A 21,131-nucleotide genomic window follows, 5' to 3' on the forward strand; every position below is an offset into this window, starting at 1 on the left:
TTTTTTTTTTTTTTTTTTTTTTTTTTTTTTTTTTTTTTTTTTTTTTTTTTTTTTTTTTTTTTTTTTTTTTTTTTTTTTTTTTGGAACTGATGAGAATTACAGATATTCTTATCTTGAAACTGCAATCATACATCCCTGTCCTATGAGGTATCTGGAACACACGTATGCAGATGAGGCAGTTAACAAAGAACTTAACAAGTTTTCATTTTTTACCAGTAACAGGGCAAACTGCTTTTTAATGTTTTAGCTAATCAAGGTGAACCTGAGGTTCCTCATCAGAATTCACTTCAACTTCCTGACACATGACAATAACCCAGTTATTCTTCACTAGTGCAACCATGACAGCTTCAGTGACCATAAGCCACACCAATTCACATGGGCATGGACCTGCCCCGAGGCAGGTTTAAAATTAGCTAATGTGTTATTTTGGACTTTGCTTTCAAATACATCTAATCTCAATGAAAAAAAAAAGGTATTAAAACTCTCTACGCCACACATTCACTCTATTTTTTTGCTGGACAGACACACTAGTATAAGCTGTAATGAGTAATGAACTTGGACTCATGCAGCTAAAGCCCACCAGTATGGTGGCTACTACACCAGCAAAATTACCTCTGCAAGTGGTTCTTCGTTTGCTGGCACTAACAAATACAGATAATTCCCTGGAATAGGCTTAGCTCGAGCTGTCTAACGTACAAAGAGGCACTGGATGCCATAATAACTTAGCCATGCACATGAGACACTCGAACCTGACCTAAGAAAACCCCTTTAACTTTAATGTAGCTGTTCTTCTTTCGGTTTATCTAAAATCTGAGCATATTTTAATATAAGTGATCTTGCCAACCAGGATCATAAACGTCATACATATTCCACAGTCTTCTGAATCAAGAAGTTATTTAAAAGTGGTATTCATAATTTGGGGGATTCTTTCTATTTCTGAGCTTTAAAGGATGCACTTGCCAGGAACATGACAGATGTAAATTTTTTGTAATGTGAAACCTGAGAATGTAATTTAATCTGACTGTAGCAGCTAAAAAACGTGTATGAAAAACAAACATTACAAGACTTCCAGTAATCTCAAATACTGGCAGCAATGCCGTAAGAGCAGCTGTAACTGAGGAAAGTTTAGATGGACAAAAATTTATTCACATTCAAAATAAATATGCTAAAGATTACTTTCTTGAAGTGATCAAAGATCTCTAAGATAGATATCTGTCAAGCAACAGTGGCAATAAAATTATTTTAAAAAGAAGCACTTAGTGAGCAAGTGTGTGACTTACTGGGAGGCTTTTCTTCTTAATGGATTTAATAGCTAGTGAGGTCTAAATTAATCACTAGTAATAGTCCTGACTATTATATTTTGACAAAATAAAAAGAATCTTATTTCAATATTTCTATTGGAGTGGGAAAATTAAGAAAAAAGCAAAGGGAAAAAGTTGTAGGAAAAATAAGTCAGGAATAATTAAATGTTCTACTGCATCTTTTTTTGCCCCAGAGTACCTGTATTTTCTTCTGCTCTTTATGCAATCTAAAAAGGAACAAAATTGATTCAGCTGTCTAAGAGCTTCCAAACAACCAGAAGCTATTCATTTTTCAATTGCTTGTTACATAAACATATTTGCTATTAAAAATTAGAATTAAAAAAAAAAAACACAAAACTGAAAATGCAACTGTAGTTTCAGAACACTCTATTACGAAATTAAGGGAATCTACAGTGTTTAGTAGCTTTAATACGATCTGCCTCACATGAAATATGATACTACAGCTTTATAGAAGACAAACACTTTTAAAATATTTATAAATTTACACGAACATCATCCATATATACCATGATGCATTTCAATAATTATTCTACAATACAATGGGAGTGCATGCTCAAACAAAACACCTCAGCAGTATTTTAAAGCAGTAAACCACCTAGCCAATTTCTGTACGTTCTGTAGTTTTTCTAATCCACTCTCCCTGTGGTTGAGCAAAATCGAATTGCCTCTCACATTTGCAGACAGCTCTGTGAAGGTGATAATAGAGCTGCTCCCTGCTGTCATGAGGCAGGAAATAGGAAAATGGCATATGGGGCTAGAAAGAAATAAAAAGAGAACTAAACAAGAACAAAAGAGATTTCAACAAAGGACAACTATAACCCAATATGCTTTGCAAGTTAATCCCTTTTCATAATAATTTAACGTACTTAATAATTTATCTGCACACTTCTAAAACTCAAATGCTTGATATCAACTACTCTGTGTAGTTTTATTGCCCAAAACATTTAGAATAGAAATTATACTAAAACCCATCATATGCAATGCCTGTAAATCAATGCCTTCTTAGTACTCAAGTTAAGGGGCGGAACCTTTTCCAATCTGTTAGTAACTGATCTTAGATTTTGTAGCTAAAATGTAACATATAAAACAATGTATACTTGAATTACTAGTTGCAAACCTGTTGAGTGACACCTGAATAGCAAAATATTATGAGAGAATTATTATTGGTTATGTGTACTAACAATATCAAAGACTTCCAGCCTGTTTAAGGACTACTGATGTGAGCTGAGGAATAAACTAGAAATGATCTTTTCATTTACAGTGAGGTGGGTTTTTAAAAATTTTTATTTTTTTAATACAATATAGGCCTCTAAAAATCAAGAACTTACACATATTTATAGTGCCTCTAAATTAAATCTTACCGAAGTACCTTAAAAATAAAAAGCAAGCCTACCATACCTTTCCTTTTACACTCTGAATGGGATCCACCACCACAGCAACAGCTCTTTCTGATAAGGCTTCAAAGCTTTGCTGGGTATTGATATCTACACCAGACAACCAACAGCCAAAGCCAGGATGACTGTGATACCAACCAACTACCATCTCAGGTCTGAAACAAAGAGGACATTGAGATTCTTAAAAATATAAACATGTATCGCAAGAAGAAGTAGGAACGTATCAGGGCATAAATTACGATGAGCTGTGAACAAAACACCATTGGTAACATTTAAATTACTCACCATAGTATGGTGAAAACACGGACATGAATAAATGCGACAAAAGAGGGCTATCATTAAGGGATACACATTAGCAGTGGTAGATCATGCTTTCAGTTTTTCACCCTGTTACCACACCTTCCCTGAACCAGTTTTTACCCTTTCAGCACTTGAGTAAATATCTACTCTTTAACTCCTTGGCATTGAAGGTTGAATTTTCACGGCAGAAAGTCCATTTCAGACATGGACAACGGGAACCAACGGTGGGAAAGGATTAAATATCAATTAAACCAGCAGTAGAACTAGGAACTCAGTCAAAAAGCAATTTGCACTGTTCTGTTCAGCTGCTGAGCCTTTTGCTAACATTAATTTTGAAGTTTTTCCCACAGTAAAAGAATTTGAGCAAGCAGACGACAACTGTTGAGAGGTAGGAGTAAAATAAAAATTTGTTTAAATACTAGAATTTTTTACAAAATTATTTTCCCTTTCTTTTCATTAAAATTGTTCATGAAAAAGCTACAGCTTCCTAATTTTTTAAAATCTTATTTAAAGGGTTAAATAAAAAAATCAATCTTTTAAGCAGGTACTGTGTAGTAATCACCTACACTAAATTGAGCAGCATTCTAATCTTTCTGTGCAATAATCAAAGCTGTAGGTTTAACAGGAGTGACAGTCTCCTGACAACTGAAATGCAGGAAGGGGACTGAATTACACGCTATGCTACTCACTTAATTTCTGGGCCAATTATTTATTTTTAAACATTATTAATAGCCCCTAGATCACTAGTTTTGCAGAAAGCCAGCTGTTTTTTCTAAGAATCATGCAAGGAGTACTTGTTACTGACAGCCCTCTGTACGGTGACTTACCTTCCAGTCTGTTTCAGCATATCCAACATTTTTGCTTGAAATACAGGATCCACTGCTTCCACACTGACACCCTGATTCAAAGGACAGACAAACATCATACTAGTTGTACATAAAGTAATATTATCTTTTAACTTGTTACTTTCCATACAAAAAAATATTTATAAGTATCTTTTTAAAAAGGCAACCTGAATAGTACTACAAGATAGAACTCCCTTAAACGCAAAATACAATTTTTAGGAATGTATTTCAATGTGATTTTTAAAATACTGAAAGAAGATTTTGAATTGCTATGTAAGTAATCTCTACAATGAGAAAACATGATTAAATAGGCACAGGAATTTATCTTTTCCTCCTCTGTTTGCTCTGCAAAACAGTGGCCTGTTGTTTCTCACAAGTTCAGCTCTACAGGTTTTATTCAAGATAAATATCATATATTGGCTTTATGCAGATATTTATATCATGCACAGGTATAGAATAAACTCAGGACAAAAGACTTTGAAGATTTAATTGATGTGCAGCTCTGAGTTACAAAAGGACCCCATTGCTTCTTTTGAGAACATTTCATTCTAGTTACACAAAATAAAGCATCATAAATCTCAGTTATGCCCCTTGATTAATCTCTTTAATCTCTTTATAAAATGGATATTCTTACTCAAAATTAAAATACATAATTTTTTCACATCACAAAAATATCATTTAAGAGACATGCCACTAAGATCTGACAAAGAGAGGAAGTTTGAAGTATATCTAGTTTGAAGTGTATCTATAGCACCATCACAATGAAGTGCATGATATGCTTCTCCTCAAACATTTCAAGTTTTGAATCCTTTTTCTGGCTCACAGTATATGAGTTCTGAAAGTTATCAATTTATAAATCTTATAAGTCATGTAATACCAATATATTTATTCTACGTAAGAACATAACATATATATGCATATATTGATATACACACTTCAGTACTAGACTTTGCTAAAAAAAGTTTTGACTAATTTTTTTCAGTTTTACTGAAACCCTTAAATCCATCAGACTTGTTCGAACTATAACTCACACATTATACCTTCAGATTGCATCAGAGGCAAAGCACACAAAGCTTTCAAAAATAAATTTACCATAAGGAAAAAAACAAACAAGCAACAAAATTATCAAGGTCTAGATACAAAGAACTCACCGTTCCAGACTGTGGCATTGCAAAAACATCAATCACTCTCACAGTATAATCATCAACAAATTCTCCAAGCATCAGACCCATGACTTCCATAGGGACACCAGCACGACCATGCTTCAACATCTGGAATCAAGACCAAATGACATTATATGTTTAACAGGAGGTTCAAGTTTGATTTGAGGTAGTTCTTTCAGCCTTTGTTGATTTATAGTTAATTTGCAACTTGTAGCAGATTTGGAAACTGTAATGAACTATAAAATAGTAAAAACAAAGCCAACAAAGCAGAACAGAACTAATTAGAGTAAGTTTCTGAGTGTTGCAATCAGTATTAATTTGTTTATAAAATTAGTCTGACCAGCACCTAGGGAATACAAGTCCATAAACTTTGGAAAGCTGCCAGGTGCTCTATCTCCAGCACTATACTCAGAGACAGTACGCACAGAACACTTACTTTCAGCAGTGCAAGGGAAGAGATATAAACCTGTTCTGCCGTATCAACTGCAGGAGCATCTGTTGGTGGCCCCTATGGAAAGAATAAATAATTATTTTCTCCACCATTGTTATTCTGCAGTTTCAAAACATTTTCTTGTTTTCCATATTACAAAACTTACAGAGAAATGCATGTATAACTGTGACTTTGTGGATTAGATGCAGTTGTTACAAACAAAACAAAAAAATGCACACTCAAACACTAAACACTTCTTTGCAGCACCTTCCTTCACTAATGTATTTTGTAAAAGGTCACCCAGACATCATCCCATTTCCCCCCAAACCAAAGAACACAGTCTAAAGAGCAATCTTATCATCATCAGTCAAATATAAAACTAGCAAGTATTGCACTGGGTACAAACCTGTTACAAGCCATTCAGGCTAAGAGTCAGATAAGTTTCCATTAGTCAGCCTTGCTGCAATGCAAACCTTCCTCAGCTGTAAAATATGGCCCCTTCTCCAATTAACTATGTGTTTCTTACAGTGGTGTGAATGTAAATGCTGCTGGGCTAGCATGATTAACTGGCACCAACACAAACAGCAATTTCCCTTTGCTTCATCAGCTTTCAGCTAAAGAGGACTTGCAGATAAAGGCTATGGGAGTACTTTGCAGATACACTGGTACAGTGAGAGAAAAAACGGACCTCTGATCCCTAGGTGGAAAAGCTGTGAACAAAATACTTTGCTCTTTGCCTTATGAGTAGTTATTCAAAAATTAGCACAACTGTCCCAGGTGTGAATGATTGGTTGAAACAGGTTCTGTGTACTGCTGAAAATGAAAAACACAGGAGGCAGCAGTTTCTATGTCCCTTTCTCAAGGAGCAAAAGAAATGTTGTTCTTATATACAGAATTCCACACCAGTATACCTCATCACAGGCAATTAACAGCACATTCATTACTTTATTACAAAATTGTGTACAACAAATTTCTGCTGAAAAGACACAGGTTACTTCTGCATGAAGTGATGTAAACTTAGAAAGGCAACAAAGCAACTAGGGAGTATGGTAAATAAAAAGAGATACTCCACATTAAGTTAAAAGAGGAAAACTGGTGCTTTTACACAAACATTTTGCAGATTTAGAACTTAGATTCCACAGTTGTAAGTAAAACTGGGGAAAAAAAGGAAAAGCTTCAAATAAATTCCAGATTTTTCCCTGTAAGAGGAAATTCAGTACAATGTGCATCCACACGACATGAAACAGAAGAAAGTAGTCAACACATGCCATTATCTCCTGAAGATAAAACCAGGTATTTAAGTAATCAAAATATTACATTTGTATAATAATTGTCTTTTCTGCATTTTTTCATACACACAAAAACAACATCTAGTCTTTAGAATACAGACAATAAGAAAATTCAGTTTGGTTTTTTTCTCCCCTAGCATCAACAAACACCTTCTCTATTAATTCCAGATCCAATCCTTATATTTTGAATCCAATCTTTGTATTTTGAAACTCATATACATGCACGGATCTGTGTCAACCACAGCTGCTTCATAATAGCTTAAAACCTTTATTTCCAACTTGGATATTGCTGACCATCTTTGTTACATTTGCTCTTCCTCACTTCTTACTACTCATTGCTAATTCCTGTCACTTTGGCCTTCTCAGCAGTCTTCCAATAGGTTTAACTTTTCACCTGTATTCTCACCAAAGGTCCATTTTGCATCAACCTCACCCCTTCATCAAGTATTTGTCTGGTGTAACCCTAGGCCAACAATGAGATGCTCCAATGGAGACATGCTCCTCTAGCACTCATGCTGAAAAACTCTGTGAGCAGTTCCTCAGAACATTTCACAGAACCAGATGAACAGAGCACCTGAATCACTTAAACAAAACTTTCTACAATTAAATTGTTTGACTGTAAATCCTCAAATGCCCAATCATTTTCTGATACTGTTCCTATTATTTTCCTCCATATGAATGTCAGTTTACTTTTTTAACCGTCTCTCTCTTGCTTTAAGTCTATTCTAATGATTCACTTTCAAGCGTTCACTTAGAATTTGGAAAGCACAAACACTCAAGTTTCTACAACCACTGCAAAGAATAAAGCCCAGATAAACTGGGTTTTAATTTTAAAAGTAACTTTCTAGTTTGTTAACAACTCCTTTTTTCTATCAGTTCTAGACCAGAGATGGTCTGCAGTGAGGGTAATAATACAAACTCAGTAACCTTCACCTTTAGGATGAACAATAATACCCATGCTGTGATCACCATATACATTCTACATTTGTTCCAGATTTTGTTTAACATTTCACGGTAAGTAACCTTCCCATTATACCATTCAGTATTTTTTTAAATAGAGAATAGCTTAAAAAATCTCCCCCAAACTAGCATAAGTAGTTCCATGATTTACGGAAGGCTAATGCTGATGTTTGATTGAGACTAGCTTCTCAAAAATCAGGAGCTTGAACTGAAGTTTACTCTGCAGACCACGGTTCTCAAATAGGCTCTCCTCTACGGAAACTCTAGTGTGTGTTAAGATCTGACATCCATCTTGCAGCTGAGGAATTAATCATGTCTCTGTCCCCTATACAGATGCCTCTGTAAAATCAGTTAGGAGATTCACCACTTATGGGGAGGAAACAAAGACAAACATTAATGCATTTTGTTTATGTAACATGGCAAATAAATAACCTTTAGTTTAAGAGAAGATAGGAACTAAAGCAGGGTGTAAACCTACGGTACTGATTTCTAATATTTCCTTATGATTTCTATATTCCTTGGAGATTCCAAATGCTTATTACCTTGGTGATGGTCCAAAACAGGGGATATTTAACATTACTTCATCAAATCTTTAGGCATTCTATGAGATAAAGTAGTTTCTGTATTCAAAAGTTAGAAGTCCCCTTGCCAGTTGCCAGCACTGCTACTCAACTTTATTTTCAGTATAGGAAATGTTGCTAATTCATAAAGGAATGCTTCATTGGTGTAAATCAACTTGCTTAGCTTTTGCTAGGTTGTTTTGGGTTTTTTTTAAAGCCATAGTATTCACTGTGAATGATATTGCATGCTATATGTGTTTAAATATATATATATATATATAAATGACCACATTAGGAGGTATCAACTGCAAACTTCACTGCTCCACTTTAAGCACGTCATGAGACAGTAAAGGTACTAAAGACCAGCTGCCACTCTTATTGTGCAGTTCAACCAATTTACCTGAATTCATAAAAATTAGCTAATGGTGGTATACAATGCAGGTTTAATAATTCTCAGTCATCTTTTAAAAACTCAGTACATACTCAGTATGTCCTTGGTCGCTGATGCTTCTTTTGTGTGACCTCACTAACTCCTTTGCGTCTGCTCTGTTCTCCTTACAGATTTTAATTACTAGCTAAATTATGGGAAAAGTAAACTCTTCCTTGCACCGTACCAATTTTGTGTATTCGTTTTCATGTTAATATTCCTTCCTTTGTTTTGAATACAGATTAGAATGAACTGCTCAAAAGAATACTGAAATTCAGGAATTTTGAGGAGGAAATGATCCATAGGTCAAGTTTTGCATAATTTTTCTACCAAAGATAAGCGAAATTGCCACACAAAATACTGTAATTACACATTTGTATTTCTACAGAAAATGCTAAAGCCAAAGTTCATCAAATTTTTAACATAAAACCTTTAAAGATTTAATAAATAAAACCAACAGAATAGATCTTGGGTCTTCCAAGTTGTTTACTTGACTTTAGATGATGCCATTTGAAAAAACAGATATTTGGAAACTGGAACCAACTTACTTCCATCTCTCATCACCTTCTTTTCCACAAATGGCTGATATTCTAACACAGCCCTGGAGTGACAGCCCAAGCTTCTGCATGTTAGTTACACAGCACATGGGAGCTAGATATGAGTTATACGTTTTGAGATCTCTTTGGCCTGTTTCTGCTAGTCTTTCACAGAAGTTTATACATTTCTTTCATCCAAAAAAGAGGAAGAAAGACTTTAATAGCCAATCTCTACATGGAGGCAAGTATTTTTCACTGACCCTCCACAGCATGTGCTATTACCACTGTTCATAAACTTCACTGCCTGCCAACTTTAACAAAGAAGCACCATCCTTATGAAGCAGAGTACCAAATTAAATTAACTGGTGTCAGGAACCCAAACAAGAAAGCATTTCTATCTACAATGCAAAAGATCTGCTGGTATTTTTGGTTACATTATGGTATTCGAAGGACTGACAGTTATCCCACTTGCTCAGTTTTCGGAGACTGTCCATCTCACTGCAAAACAGCAATTGCAGCTTTATTGGATTATTTCTCGGGGAACTGGAGAAAAATCAGATTTGGAAACTGCAAGGAATATTGAACGTTCTTTTTCCCAAGTAAGCCTGTATAAGCTGGATATAGTAATTATTAAAATTTAAAAACTGCTTAAAAAAATACTTTTATGGGCCACTTACTGGAAATGGATGTTTATTCTGAATCATCTATACTTACTGTCAGCCAGTGAAATGAGCTGCCTGATGGTCAGCCATCTCATAAAACCCAACCAAACTCTGGGTTTGTTTTTGTTTAGAATGGCAGAATCCCAAGTTCAATAATAATTGATCAAATTAAGTTAGCACTACTCAAATACTTTTTTTTTTTTTAGTACAACTTGTAATGGAAAAAGAATCACATGCAAGTTATGAACAGAAAATTGAACTGTAATATTAAATTATTCATGATACTATTTTGGTCCAAACAGTTAAAGAAATGATCCAATATAAAAAGCAGCCCTTTACTTGGGCAGCCCTTGTTGACTAAGTGTTAAAGGCATTTGCCATTCTAACAGGATAAAAACTAACGCCTTGAAGTGTTATCTACTCAGGCCTTTTAGCAAATTTGTTAACACTTTTAGGTATATTACTTCACCTTTCTCTTAGTGTGAACTGATATCAATTATTTAGCCAATTTTATTATTAAATGTGAACTAAAGTGTCATTTTAGAGCACTGCTCTTTATTTGTACTATTTTACATTTATTCAAATAAGTATAGAAGGTGGACTTGATTAATTACATGAGCAACTGAGAAACAGTCCACAAATGGACACATTTTCCATTGTTTAAATGGATTTGACACACTGCTACGGTGTCGTGCTAATAGCACGAAAGATGATTTTGAAATACACCCTTGCTGTTTCAAAGAAACTCGGTTTTGCAGGGGCAACTCTAATAAAAACCCAAAGGCAGTGAACTAAAGTACTGTAGAGCACATCTCAGCTTTAATGCACCAAAAAACATATTACTGAGTAAAATATAAAAACTGCTACAATCTTTACTACTTTTTTTTTCCTATTTATTTTTGCAATTGGAACAATTTAAACATGAACATAGGACACGCAAGCAAACCACGGCTGCTATAGTGTTTTCTTTCTTTCCCAGTAAGGTAAGAAAGAACCTTTTAATACTTTAATTTTGTGAGTATTAAACAACTAGTGTGAAAAACAAGCTGCATGTAAACTATTTCTACTGCCTCTGCTTCAATGACTAGCTGAGGCAACCTGTTATAGGAGGTGTTAATTGGCAATAGGAGTACAAGTCAGAAGCATGTTCCCCATCGTCCTAACCCAGCAAGGCTAGGTCATTAAAGTGGAAATGAATTCTTTCATGCCGACTTAACCCTTTCAATACGTATTTTCAGCTGTTATATCCAAAGACAATTGAGATAGACTAACTAAAAAAAAAAAAAAAAACGATAAAAAACCCCTTGCATCACTTTTTAATTTAAATAAGAATTCACCCCCCACATTTTCTTCATTTCCTTTCTCTACCTCCTCCAGAACAAGTGTTTCAGGTAAAGATGACATTTTCTTATGTAGGTAAGGGGCAGAAGGCAACTGAGGTATAAATGCAAAGACAATCATTGTAAAATAGTAATTTCTCACACTAAGGATGCATGGAGGGATCAGAACACAAAGAAAGCTTAAAACTACAGTTTTGTGTAGGTAAATTCAACTGTGTGTGTATAGTTTGTTATGAGGGAAAAAAACCCATTCCAGAATACTACCTGCAGAGCAGACACAAACATGAGCATGAGTGCAGAGGAGGCAGAGCTATTAGGGATAATAAGACCTTAAAAGTTCACCAGAGTACCACTGCTCTTCTCTACTTGGCCTTTGTCACTAAGTGGTACAACCCGGTGATATAAATAAAAGATTTCTTAGATCAGCATAGTGCTTTTTACACATTGCTAAGCCTAAAAATCTAAACAGAATTTGGATTGTGGAATAATTTTTTGCTGTACTGAGACAATACACTTATAGAAATTACCACGTCATGTTTCATCAGCGGATGTGACAAAGGGAGTAAACCATACTCCTGGATCTCAATGGTTCTAGCAACTTTGTCATGACAAGCACCAGAAGCCATGTATTGTATTTTCTGCAGTACAGGAAGTTAACATGATCAGTCATGACAGAGAAAATTACTGAGGTCATAAAAAAATTTTAAAAATCAGAGAGTTCATTAAAAAAGGAAAAATACATTATTTTGCACTGTGAATCGCACAGTTATTAGTAGGAATTTGAAATTTTATTGCTATTTTCAAGCTAGTACACACGCAATTTTGAAGTTAGATCCACATCAACAGGATTAGACTTTGAAACTAGCCTTATGCCTAAACAGTTTGTATGTTTAGGTCCATTTTTATACCAATTATAATCAAGCATACATAACAGACCACAAAATACCATAAGCCTTAACAAACAGCCTAGATTTCTCAAAGGATCACATTGTCTTCTTACACCATATGTCAGAAGAAATAAAAATTGTAGTAACATGTTTAGTCTCAAAGACTCCAAAATGGAGTAGGGACACTATGGAAGTAATGTGGCATCAACTGCTACTTTAAATTGAAAACCTCTGAAAAAAACCCCACCTTAACAGACCAGATAAAAACTGTCTCAGTATGTTTTACAAAATTCTGTCTCCTAAAAAAAGTTTATCCAGGTTCACATTTACAACAGAACTCCATAAACAGCAATGTTTATGCCGTTTGAGATACATCTCCCTGTATCTTCAAAAACCAAAATTACAGAACACAGAACTTTGTATAGCTTTGAGCAGTTGGTTAAACGGGTTGGGATCATAAGTTTGCCAACACCTCTTTGGTGCAGAGCCAAGATGTTACTGCTTAGCTTTTCTGCTTGTTTGTGGTTTTAGTTTCTGTGGGGTTTTGCGGTTTTCTTTTGTGTTTGTGTGGTGGTTTTTGGTTTGTTCTTTGGTTGTGGTTTTGTTGTTGTTGTTGGAGTTTTTCTGTGATGCTTTTGTTCGTTGTTATTATTTGATTGCTTTTAATTAAGCAGAACTTCAAACATAAATAGTCTCCAGTTTACTGGGACACTTGAAGAGCCTGGTTGGAATTTCAGTTAACAAAAGGAAGCCAAAGTTTAGCTTATGTTTCTATCCTATCCATCTATTAGCAATCTCTACTGTACTCTTAACAATTTAATGGCACAGGTATAGTAATTCACCAGTGAGGGCACACGCAGGATTTCCCAAATGCTCATACAACGTAACGTTTTGCTCATCTAATTGCCCAAAACTGTCAGAATTTTAAAAGGTCTTCTACAAAAAAGCCAGTACTACTGTTTTCCAACACTACCTTTGAAAACATTGTTGAAGACAGAGGCTTAAAACTTACTAAGAAAAAAATATTTACCAGATTTGGCATCAAATAATGCTAACTGAAGTTCTTTTGAGGTCCGTTATGTTTAATTTTACTGCACTGTACTTTAGAGTCATTCTATTTAGTCTAATTTTTCTAGAAATAAATTTTTATTACCCAATATTAACATGCATTCACGCTATAATATTACTTACATATATCACCTGGATGCAATTTGCAGTAGTCAGACTTTCTGCAATTTTCCCAACGCAACTGGCGCAAGAAATGGCCATTTAAGTGTCATCTTTCCTGGTTCAGTGTTTCCTCTGTCTTTACCTCATATAAGCTACAAATTCACTGAGATGCAAGGGAAGATATGCTGCATCACTACCGTTAATATTCCTCATTATCAAGCACAAGGACAATTTGGACTAGATGACCTTTAAAGGTCCCTTCTGAGCCAAACTATTCTATGATTGTATGATAACGTTATGATTAGTAAAAAGCCATAAGATCAGGGACACAACAAATCCTCAGTGACACTCTACATCCTTTTAAAAGGAACTATTATTTTTCACAACCTCAATATACTGGAAATAAGAAGAAAATCCAAAGCCCAGTTTCACTCCAGAATAAAACCAGGACTAACCTGTTATCTGTTCCTATCAGATTTACAGAAGGTAGTGGGATTTAGAACCAGGAGCCTCAATGCACATGACAAGTCAGCATTTGTAGATTTTTGTCTGCCTCCAGAAGTCTCTAATGCAGATTTTTAATTACCTTATTCTAGACACAGTCCTGCAAAGAAGGCAAGTACCCATCAGCAGGTGTTACCTGAGATCACCCTAAAGTACTCTTTGAGCAGCACAGCATTTTACTCATTATGTAGAAGAATGTACTGGGTTCTATATGCCTACAGGTTCTCTGTTGTGAAGAGCTGGTCCTGTGGATATGAGCAGGTGAGCTGGAGACTCAGTAGCAATATGTAGGAAGGTTGTTTGCAACACTTGAAAAACAACCAACCAACCCTGCCCAAAACCACACCACTACTAACACAAGAACACTTCAAACTTCCAGGAAAAGCCTAAAGAGGACTCTTCTACACAGCAGAAAGCAAACAGAAGCCCTTGTTCCAAGGTGCTGGATAGTAGCATTGAAACTTAGCATGGGATTTCAGAAAGAAGATATAACTTCTAAGAGAAAGAAATTAAATCAATCACTGTAAGGCAGCTTACAGAATGGAGCATTTCAAATTAATAGGTGTAATGCAAAAGGCACAAGGATGTCTCTTCTTGTTTAGTCTTTTTTTCCCTCATGTTCTTTCTCATTATGGCTACACTCACTTCCCTCTTCAAGCTCCTTTGCCTCTTCTGGATAAAGTCGGCTGGACTACACTGGCAATTAAATCAAGGAGAGAGAAGCTAATTGCCTAATTATTAGAAATATGAAAGTTTAAGATCTGAGGCCAAGAGAAGGTAGCTAAAAATGGTTGCTAGAGTAAAATAGTAGATCAGAGTAAACTGATAATGCTCAGACACAACCCACTAGTTTTTTTAGTTTTATGTTTGTTTGTGATTAAAATGTGAGGTGTGTCTGTAGTGCAGCCATCTTACTGTAAAGACAGTCTTTACAACACAAAACACATATAGGGTTTAAGTACAATGATATGACTGCTTCTAAACCAATTCTATCATATTTCTATACTCTGCCTTTAGCAGTCTCCAACAACTTTCAAATAAGCCTAGCTTGACTCATGGAGTTATTGCCTCCACTGTAAGCAGACTCTAAATTTGATATGAAGTCTTTGCTGGACAGCCTTTCACTAAAACACTAATCAATGCAATAAAATACTCATCCCAGACTATGGAAGTAAAACAGCGTACTTGCTATATCTAAGGTGGTTATTGTCTCCTTAAAGCAAAACCGTATATTTTGGATTTATAAACTGATGTTAAGACTTTTTACAGAAGATAAGGTAGGCAATTGATTAAGTCTTCTTAACTTCTTACGGAAGTTGATGTCAGATGTTTTTAATGGATGAAAAAATGCTTGTCACTGAGAACATTTTTTTATTCTTTAAATGGGTTGATAGCTTCCAGGGAAAAAAAGAACTGAAATAAACCGCCCAAATTGTACGCCATCTCACCTACTGGGAGTTACATTGGAATTCCAGAAATAGTAACATCCTTCGTACTTGAGAACTTTGCTGGAAAATGTCTCAGAAGCAATGGCACAGAAATGATGCACAATTTTAAAAGCTCTAATTCAGATTTATTACCCTGGCAGAGAATTCTCAAAAGGCGTATCTGAAGTGTCAAATACATGTGAGATGCAGACAATAGTGTATCACCACAATTCAAACCATACAAAGCATATACACCCAGGAGATACAGAAAGGATAAAGCAGTACAGGTACAACAGATACGGAGATACAAGAACACTCTACAGCTTTTCAAGGAAAAAAGAACTTCATTAAAGACAACAGATTTGCACCCTTCAGATTAACACACAACCTGTTTCAAGAATCAGTAAAACAAAACAATCTTCAGTAAGATGTATGCTTTGTTCCTGGATGAGTTTTTGGTGAGGAGGGATGAGGTGTCTGGGTTTAATTTTGGGTTTGAATTTTTATTATTGGTGGTTTTTTTGTTTACATACGGAAGATGTAAGACTCAAGAACAAGTCATGTACTTCAAGAGATACATCAGCTTAATGAAGTAATCCAAGGAAACTTGCATGTAATTGTTAATTGGGAATGATGTACACTGAGCCTGACCCTTCTCTGCCTGCCAGAGCACCAACTCCTATGCAGAAGTCCCGCAGAAGAGTGCACTGTATTCTTCTCTAATAACCATCCTGCCTCGATCAGCAGACAAAACACAACTTTAGATTAGCAGCAGGTCTCCCAAGTTCCTGTGGTGCCACAGATTTACTAAATGGATAAGCATGTTCTAAAAAACTCATGATCATACAAGAGGAAAAAGGTTCCACAGCATCAAGCAGTGCAATGCTTGAAACCTCATAATCAAAGTGACAGTTTTCAAGTGCCATTTACAATGCCCTAATCTGGAAACATCCCAGCTAACCCATCTGATCAACTATTTCACAGATGGAAGCACTTGATGGCTAATTGGCAAGTCCATGATTCAAATAAAATAGCTATCTGCACTTCTATTTTCTATATTCCAAGTCAAGGTGTAAACACTCCTTATAAGATACAGGTCAGTTCTCTGTCTCCCCCTCCCTTTCCATTTGGATTTTTTCCCTTCCCCTCTGTCATCAAATATGTTAATTCAAAAATACAGAATGAGTTTTATTTTTCATTTATTGTACTAGAACAGTTGTCTGCATGAACAGAGCACTGTAAATTAATATTTTCAAAAATCCATCAAGTAATGAAAAATTACTTCAACAGCATTTTTAAGACATGCCATCATTTCACTGCTTCCTATCACATCTGGATTCAGCATGTGCTAGCACAGACAAGAACTTGTATTGCTTGGACTATTGTTCTGAAAGTTATGGGCAGAGAAAGCTCGGCTAAAAATGCACCTCATTTGCTCACATCCTTTAACAATACTCAGTAGGACTGCCTAATAGAGGCATATGTGGAACTGATTTCACTAGCAAACAATAGTTCAGCGTACAAAATGAAGAGGAGTGTTGCTCCAAATTCCTGCCTGCTACATAAGTAGAATGCTTTTACGTACCCCACAAAGCCTGTTAATTTGTCTGCAGCAAATGTACAATGCAAAGTAAAGTACTAAATCACTGCTGAAATTCTTGGCAGGCAGTATTCCAGGGGGATGAACAGGGAGAGATGGAAATATATCAGGAAGAGAATATAATTGAAAAATAAACGCAACATGATAAGGGGCAGGAGGAGAAAGAGAGATGACCATACAAGAAAAACAAGGGCATTACAAAAATCTTAATTTCCATTAACTACAAGGGAGGGATGTAATAAGCATTTTCTTTGGGACATCACAACACCTTCAATCTTTTACAGTTCCCCTAAATCTTTTTGAAAAAGCCTCTGTGATTCGTTCATCTTATGCATTTACCACAAGAGCAGAAATTCAACACAATAAGAGGTTATTTCCAAGGTGTACAACACCAGTCATGTAAGACAAACAATTCCTGCATGAGGAAGTGTTCCAAAGAAGTTCATATTTTTGGCATCAAGTTCAAAACTAAATACAGGTACTTTCCCATAAAAAGAACACATAGTTAATGACCAAGTGCAGTGTCAGAAAATACTATAGATGGCTTATGTAATGCCAAAAGCTATAAAGTTCTCTTCCCCCTTTCTCTCTTGTCCACCTGCTGCCCCACAAAGACAGCCCTTTGTCCACCTATGACTAAAAGAGAAGAGATGACTCAATATTTCTAAGCCACAAGTCACTGGAGGGAAAGCTTATTGTTGAAATATCACTTGAAGACTACTTCCTTAAAGATTTGTTTGTTAGCCATATGACGACAGGCTTAGGGCAGTTGCGATTCAGCACTGACCACCTCTGGACAAGGGAAGGCCAATCAGCCACTCAGTAGCATCCTGAAGGAGCAAGTAGTAAGAAAAGAGAAACACAAGTTCAGTAAAAGTAGTTCTCAAGTGGAATACAGTACACCAAAACACTTGAATAGAATATTGCAAAAACGTTAATTCAAAGAGCATTTCGGACAGTGAACTGGGACAGTTTGGAAATGAAGAAAAAAATAACTAAAGAAACCTAAACAAGATAATAATCACAAGAGGTACTTTTACCAAGGGGAAAGAACCGAGTAACTACAGCTGAAGAAGTTAAAGCAAGTCAATGAGAAAGAATGCCCTGGCAGAGATCAGAAAAGAACTGTGCTGGCCAAGCATCTGCTGTTACTTCAACATCAGTTACAGAGAAACCAAATGGACTGTCAGCAGACCTTATGTGATGCAGTCCTCCTGCTAAGCAGACCCCTAGCTACAAGCAAAAAATAATGGCCAACTTATGTGATAAAACTACTTTGAAAATGCCTCTTTCTACCAGACTATACACATAGATGATTCTTATGCTAGTAAGAATGACTCACTCAGATGTTTTTACTATGTTCAACCTTTAAAGCAAAAGCTCAGAACAACTGTGACACAGCAATAAGAAAAAACAAAAAGCCTTGTACAGTTGTTTAAAACACTTTAGTGAAAACAAATAGTAATAACCGTTTATTTTCTAGCACTACCAAATTTATCCAAGAAGTATCCGCCTTCTCTCTTCTAACTCAACGACATCTGATTCCCTCTGGACTATCTCTCAATCTCAATTACTAATCAATTCATATTCAGAACAGAAGTGACCTTTGAAGATCCACTGAAACACAGTACTTAAGGATATAAAAATATTTTTTTTAAAAGCCTTCCTGCTGATTCAATAAACCAAAAGACTACAAAAGTAGTCAAGACATCCAGTGCAAGCAGCAACTTGTATAAAGAGCAATTCAGTTTTCTGCCTTTTTTTTTTAATCCAACACATACTCATCAACTCATTTAAGAGACAACTCCATATTTAAACACACACAGAGCAGCTTTGCAGGCCAAAGCTACTAGAGGAGTTCAGAGCTTCTTCTGAATGTTATATTCTATTGTCTGACACAATTTTCTAGCAAACTTTAAGATGAAAAATTCAGAAAACAGCAGAGAGTTAACTGTAAATTTGAAAAACAGCTTTGATATGCGTCAAGTTCAGAGAGGACTAAGAAGTGAAAGCTTGAGAGATTAGACTGCACAGATGTTAAAAAAATGAAGAGTCATGAAGCAGGCTGGCAGCTCAGAAGAACAAGAGAAATAACCGTTTAAGAAAATGAAACTAAAAATAACTGAGGGCGGCTTGAAGATTCACTAAGAGAGCGTGAATAGAATTTTAGCTATAAAAAGGAAAAAAATTATGCACCAAAACGTTACAGCTTATTTGGCAAAACACCTAGAGTTTGTAAATCCACCTAGAATATTTCACCAAATGCTTCAGTATTAAACCCTCTTTGTAGTTATACTGGACACAAAGGCACTACACACAAAGAAGTTCTGGGTTTAGCAACTTCAGTCATCCCAGAAGCAACATGGCACACACATCATGAAGTCCAAGACACACAGAACTGACTTTTCCAGAAGAATAAGAATCTGAATTCTTGATTTAGAACAGAGCCCTGGAGGCAGATGAGGAAGGCAGAGAAAGGCCAGCTACTACAGCCAGCCAAGACCTCAAAGGAAGTAACACTGGAGCCCGTTCCTTAGGGAAATAACTCTTCCTACAAACCTTAAACAAAGAAGTTCCTAATTATTTTTTCCCCCCTGTATCCACAGTGATCAGCACCATGGAATGTGATCAGCTTGGTTTTATTTTTGAAGACTGATGGCCATGCCAGTTGACCAAGGACTAGGACTTGTAGTGGCAGGAGAAGCCATACAATGTGTGAATAGGTCTTTCACTGAGGGACAGCTGCCAGGGAAGCCTTTTTGCTGTGAGTAATGTTACAGTAGTGAGGACAACAGTCAACAAGAGAAGACACAATAAAACACACATACAGGTAGCTACATGTACCTACAAGTGATAAATTCAGCTCAAATTACCTCTTGAAATTTATATATACTTCAGTATCTTGTAATGCCCCATCACAATGTGATTCAAGGACTGAAATATATCATTTATGAAGGAGCAGTGAATACGTTCTGCCATTTAGAAGACTCTTCACGTTCTGAAATTCCATATTATTGGAAATTGATTTTTAAAAAATTTTATGTGTCTCCAGTGCTTTTCAATTCAAACTTTAAAATGTTCAGACACCAAATGAAAGGTTAATAAATGTTATGTAAACTCAGCACACGAATTCATACTGACTAAAAGAAAAAAAAGGTCAGGCTATAACAACGATTTACATATACATAAACAATTTCTGGAGTCAAATATTATTACTATGAACTATGGGGTTTTTTTGATGCTGCTTTTAAATATAACAAAAGAAATATTCCAGAATTGCTTAATATTAAAGATTGACAAGCTATATACTCACCTGTCCGAGCCCAGGCATACCTCCTCCCAGTCGCAGAAGTCTATCCATATTTCTAGAAAAACAGAAACAAAGGAAAAATGTTCCCAAGCTCTGAAATGTTTACTAAATTGCTATCTATATAATTCGCCTTCAGTCACTGAGTATGTCAAAAATATTGGTGGTAATTACAACACAACATCAGACTTCCTGTTAATTAACACCACATATTAATTCAAGAAGCTGTCTTCCATGCTAATTAACAGACTTTGTTTTATTGCTTTGGTTTTGGGTTATCCCCATTTCTGAGGACGAGCGCTCTTGTCAAACTTTTCAAAACTTTCCTATCATTCAATTAATTGGGGGATTTTTGTTGCTTATGATCAGCACCTACAACCAGAAAGTTCCTAAAACTTATTAGATATACAATTGAATTTACTTCAATTTGTTCAAAAATCATGAATAAAAATGTTAAAGTAAGGATTTTAGCATCCTCATTAGTAAGTTCTGCGCTAATTAACTTACAGCTTGTCAGTTATCATCAAAACTACATGTGAAAGACACTAAGCAGATTATGGATCTCTGAATTAGCATCAAAAGCTTTTTTTAATGAACTCATTATACTAAAAGAAATACTGTAAAGTAAACATTTAATGTGTATATAGTTAGAAGACTAGTGACAGTAGAGTCACTTAATACATTTCCAGTGTTGCCTGTGCCATTGTTTTAGCACAAGATTATTCCAATCAATGCAAGTTGTTACCTAAAAAAAGAAAAAGCAGGTTTTGTGTCTTGCAACTTTCAAAGGAGTGATCTCCAGGAGTAAGAGCTGTTAAGGTCCCCAGCTAAAAAAATTACAGTGATGTTTCTTTCTCTGCAGTTTTTTCACTTTCTATTGTTGAAACGACAGTAACTATTTCATTGTGGATACCTAAGTACAGGTTCTGTCCCAGTTTTCACAGAACTTTATGCTGCTTTCTTGTCTTCTTCAAATTCCTAGCTTTATACAACAAAACTCAGAGATAA

General features: G+C 35.6%; 1 protein-coding gene across 1 annotated transcript in view; it reads right to left on the bottom strand.

Moving 5' to 3' along the window:
• Positions 1 to 2,689: 2,689 nt before the first annotated feature.
• Positions 2,690 to 21,131, bottom strand: part of LOC114054862 (26S proteasome non-ATPase regulatory subunit 14) — a 26,670-nt gene continuing 8,228 nt past the window's right edge. Inside the window, exons 4-8 of the mRNA XM_027878407.1 lie at positions 20,130 to 20,181; positions 5,461 to 5,532; positions 5,013 to 5,132; positions 3,844 to 3,914; positions 2,690 to 2,871 (exon numbers count right to left, since the gene is read on the bottom strand). Of these exons, the coding sequence (XP_027734208.1) occupies positions 2,712 to 2,871; positions 3,844 to 3,914; positions 5,013 to 5,132; positions 5,461 to 5,532; positions 20,130 to 20,177 (471 nt within the window). The 5' untranslated portion in view covers positions 20,178 to 20,181 and the 3' untranslated portion in view covers positions 2,690 to 2,711. The remainder of the gene's footprint in view (positions 2,872 to 3,843; positions 3,915 to 5,012; positions 5,133 to 5,460; positions 5,533 to 20,129; positions 20,182 to 21,131) is intronic.

This window comes from Empidonax traillii, unplaced genomic scaffold, assembly GCF_003031625.1.
Source record: "Empidonax traillii isolate 1590-97213 ecotype Southwest subspecies unplaced genomic scaffold, ASM303162v1 scaffold5:size3517227, whole genome shotgun sequence".
Lineage (NCBI taxonomy): Eukaryota > Metazoa > Chordata > Aves > Passeriformes > Tyrannidae > Empidonax > Empidonax traillii.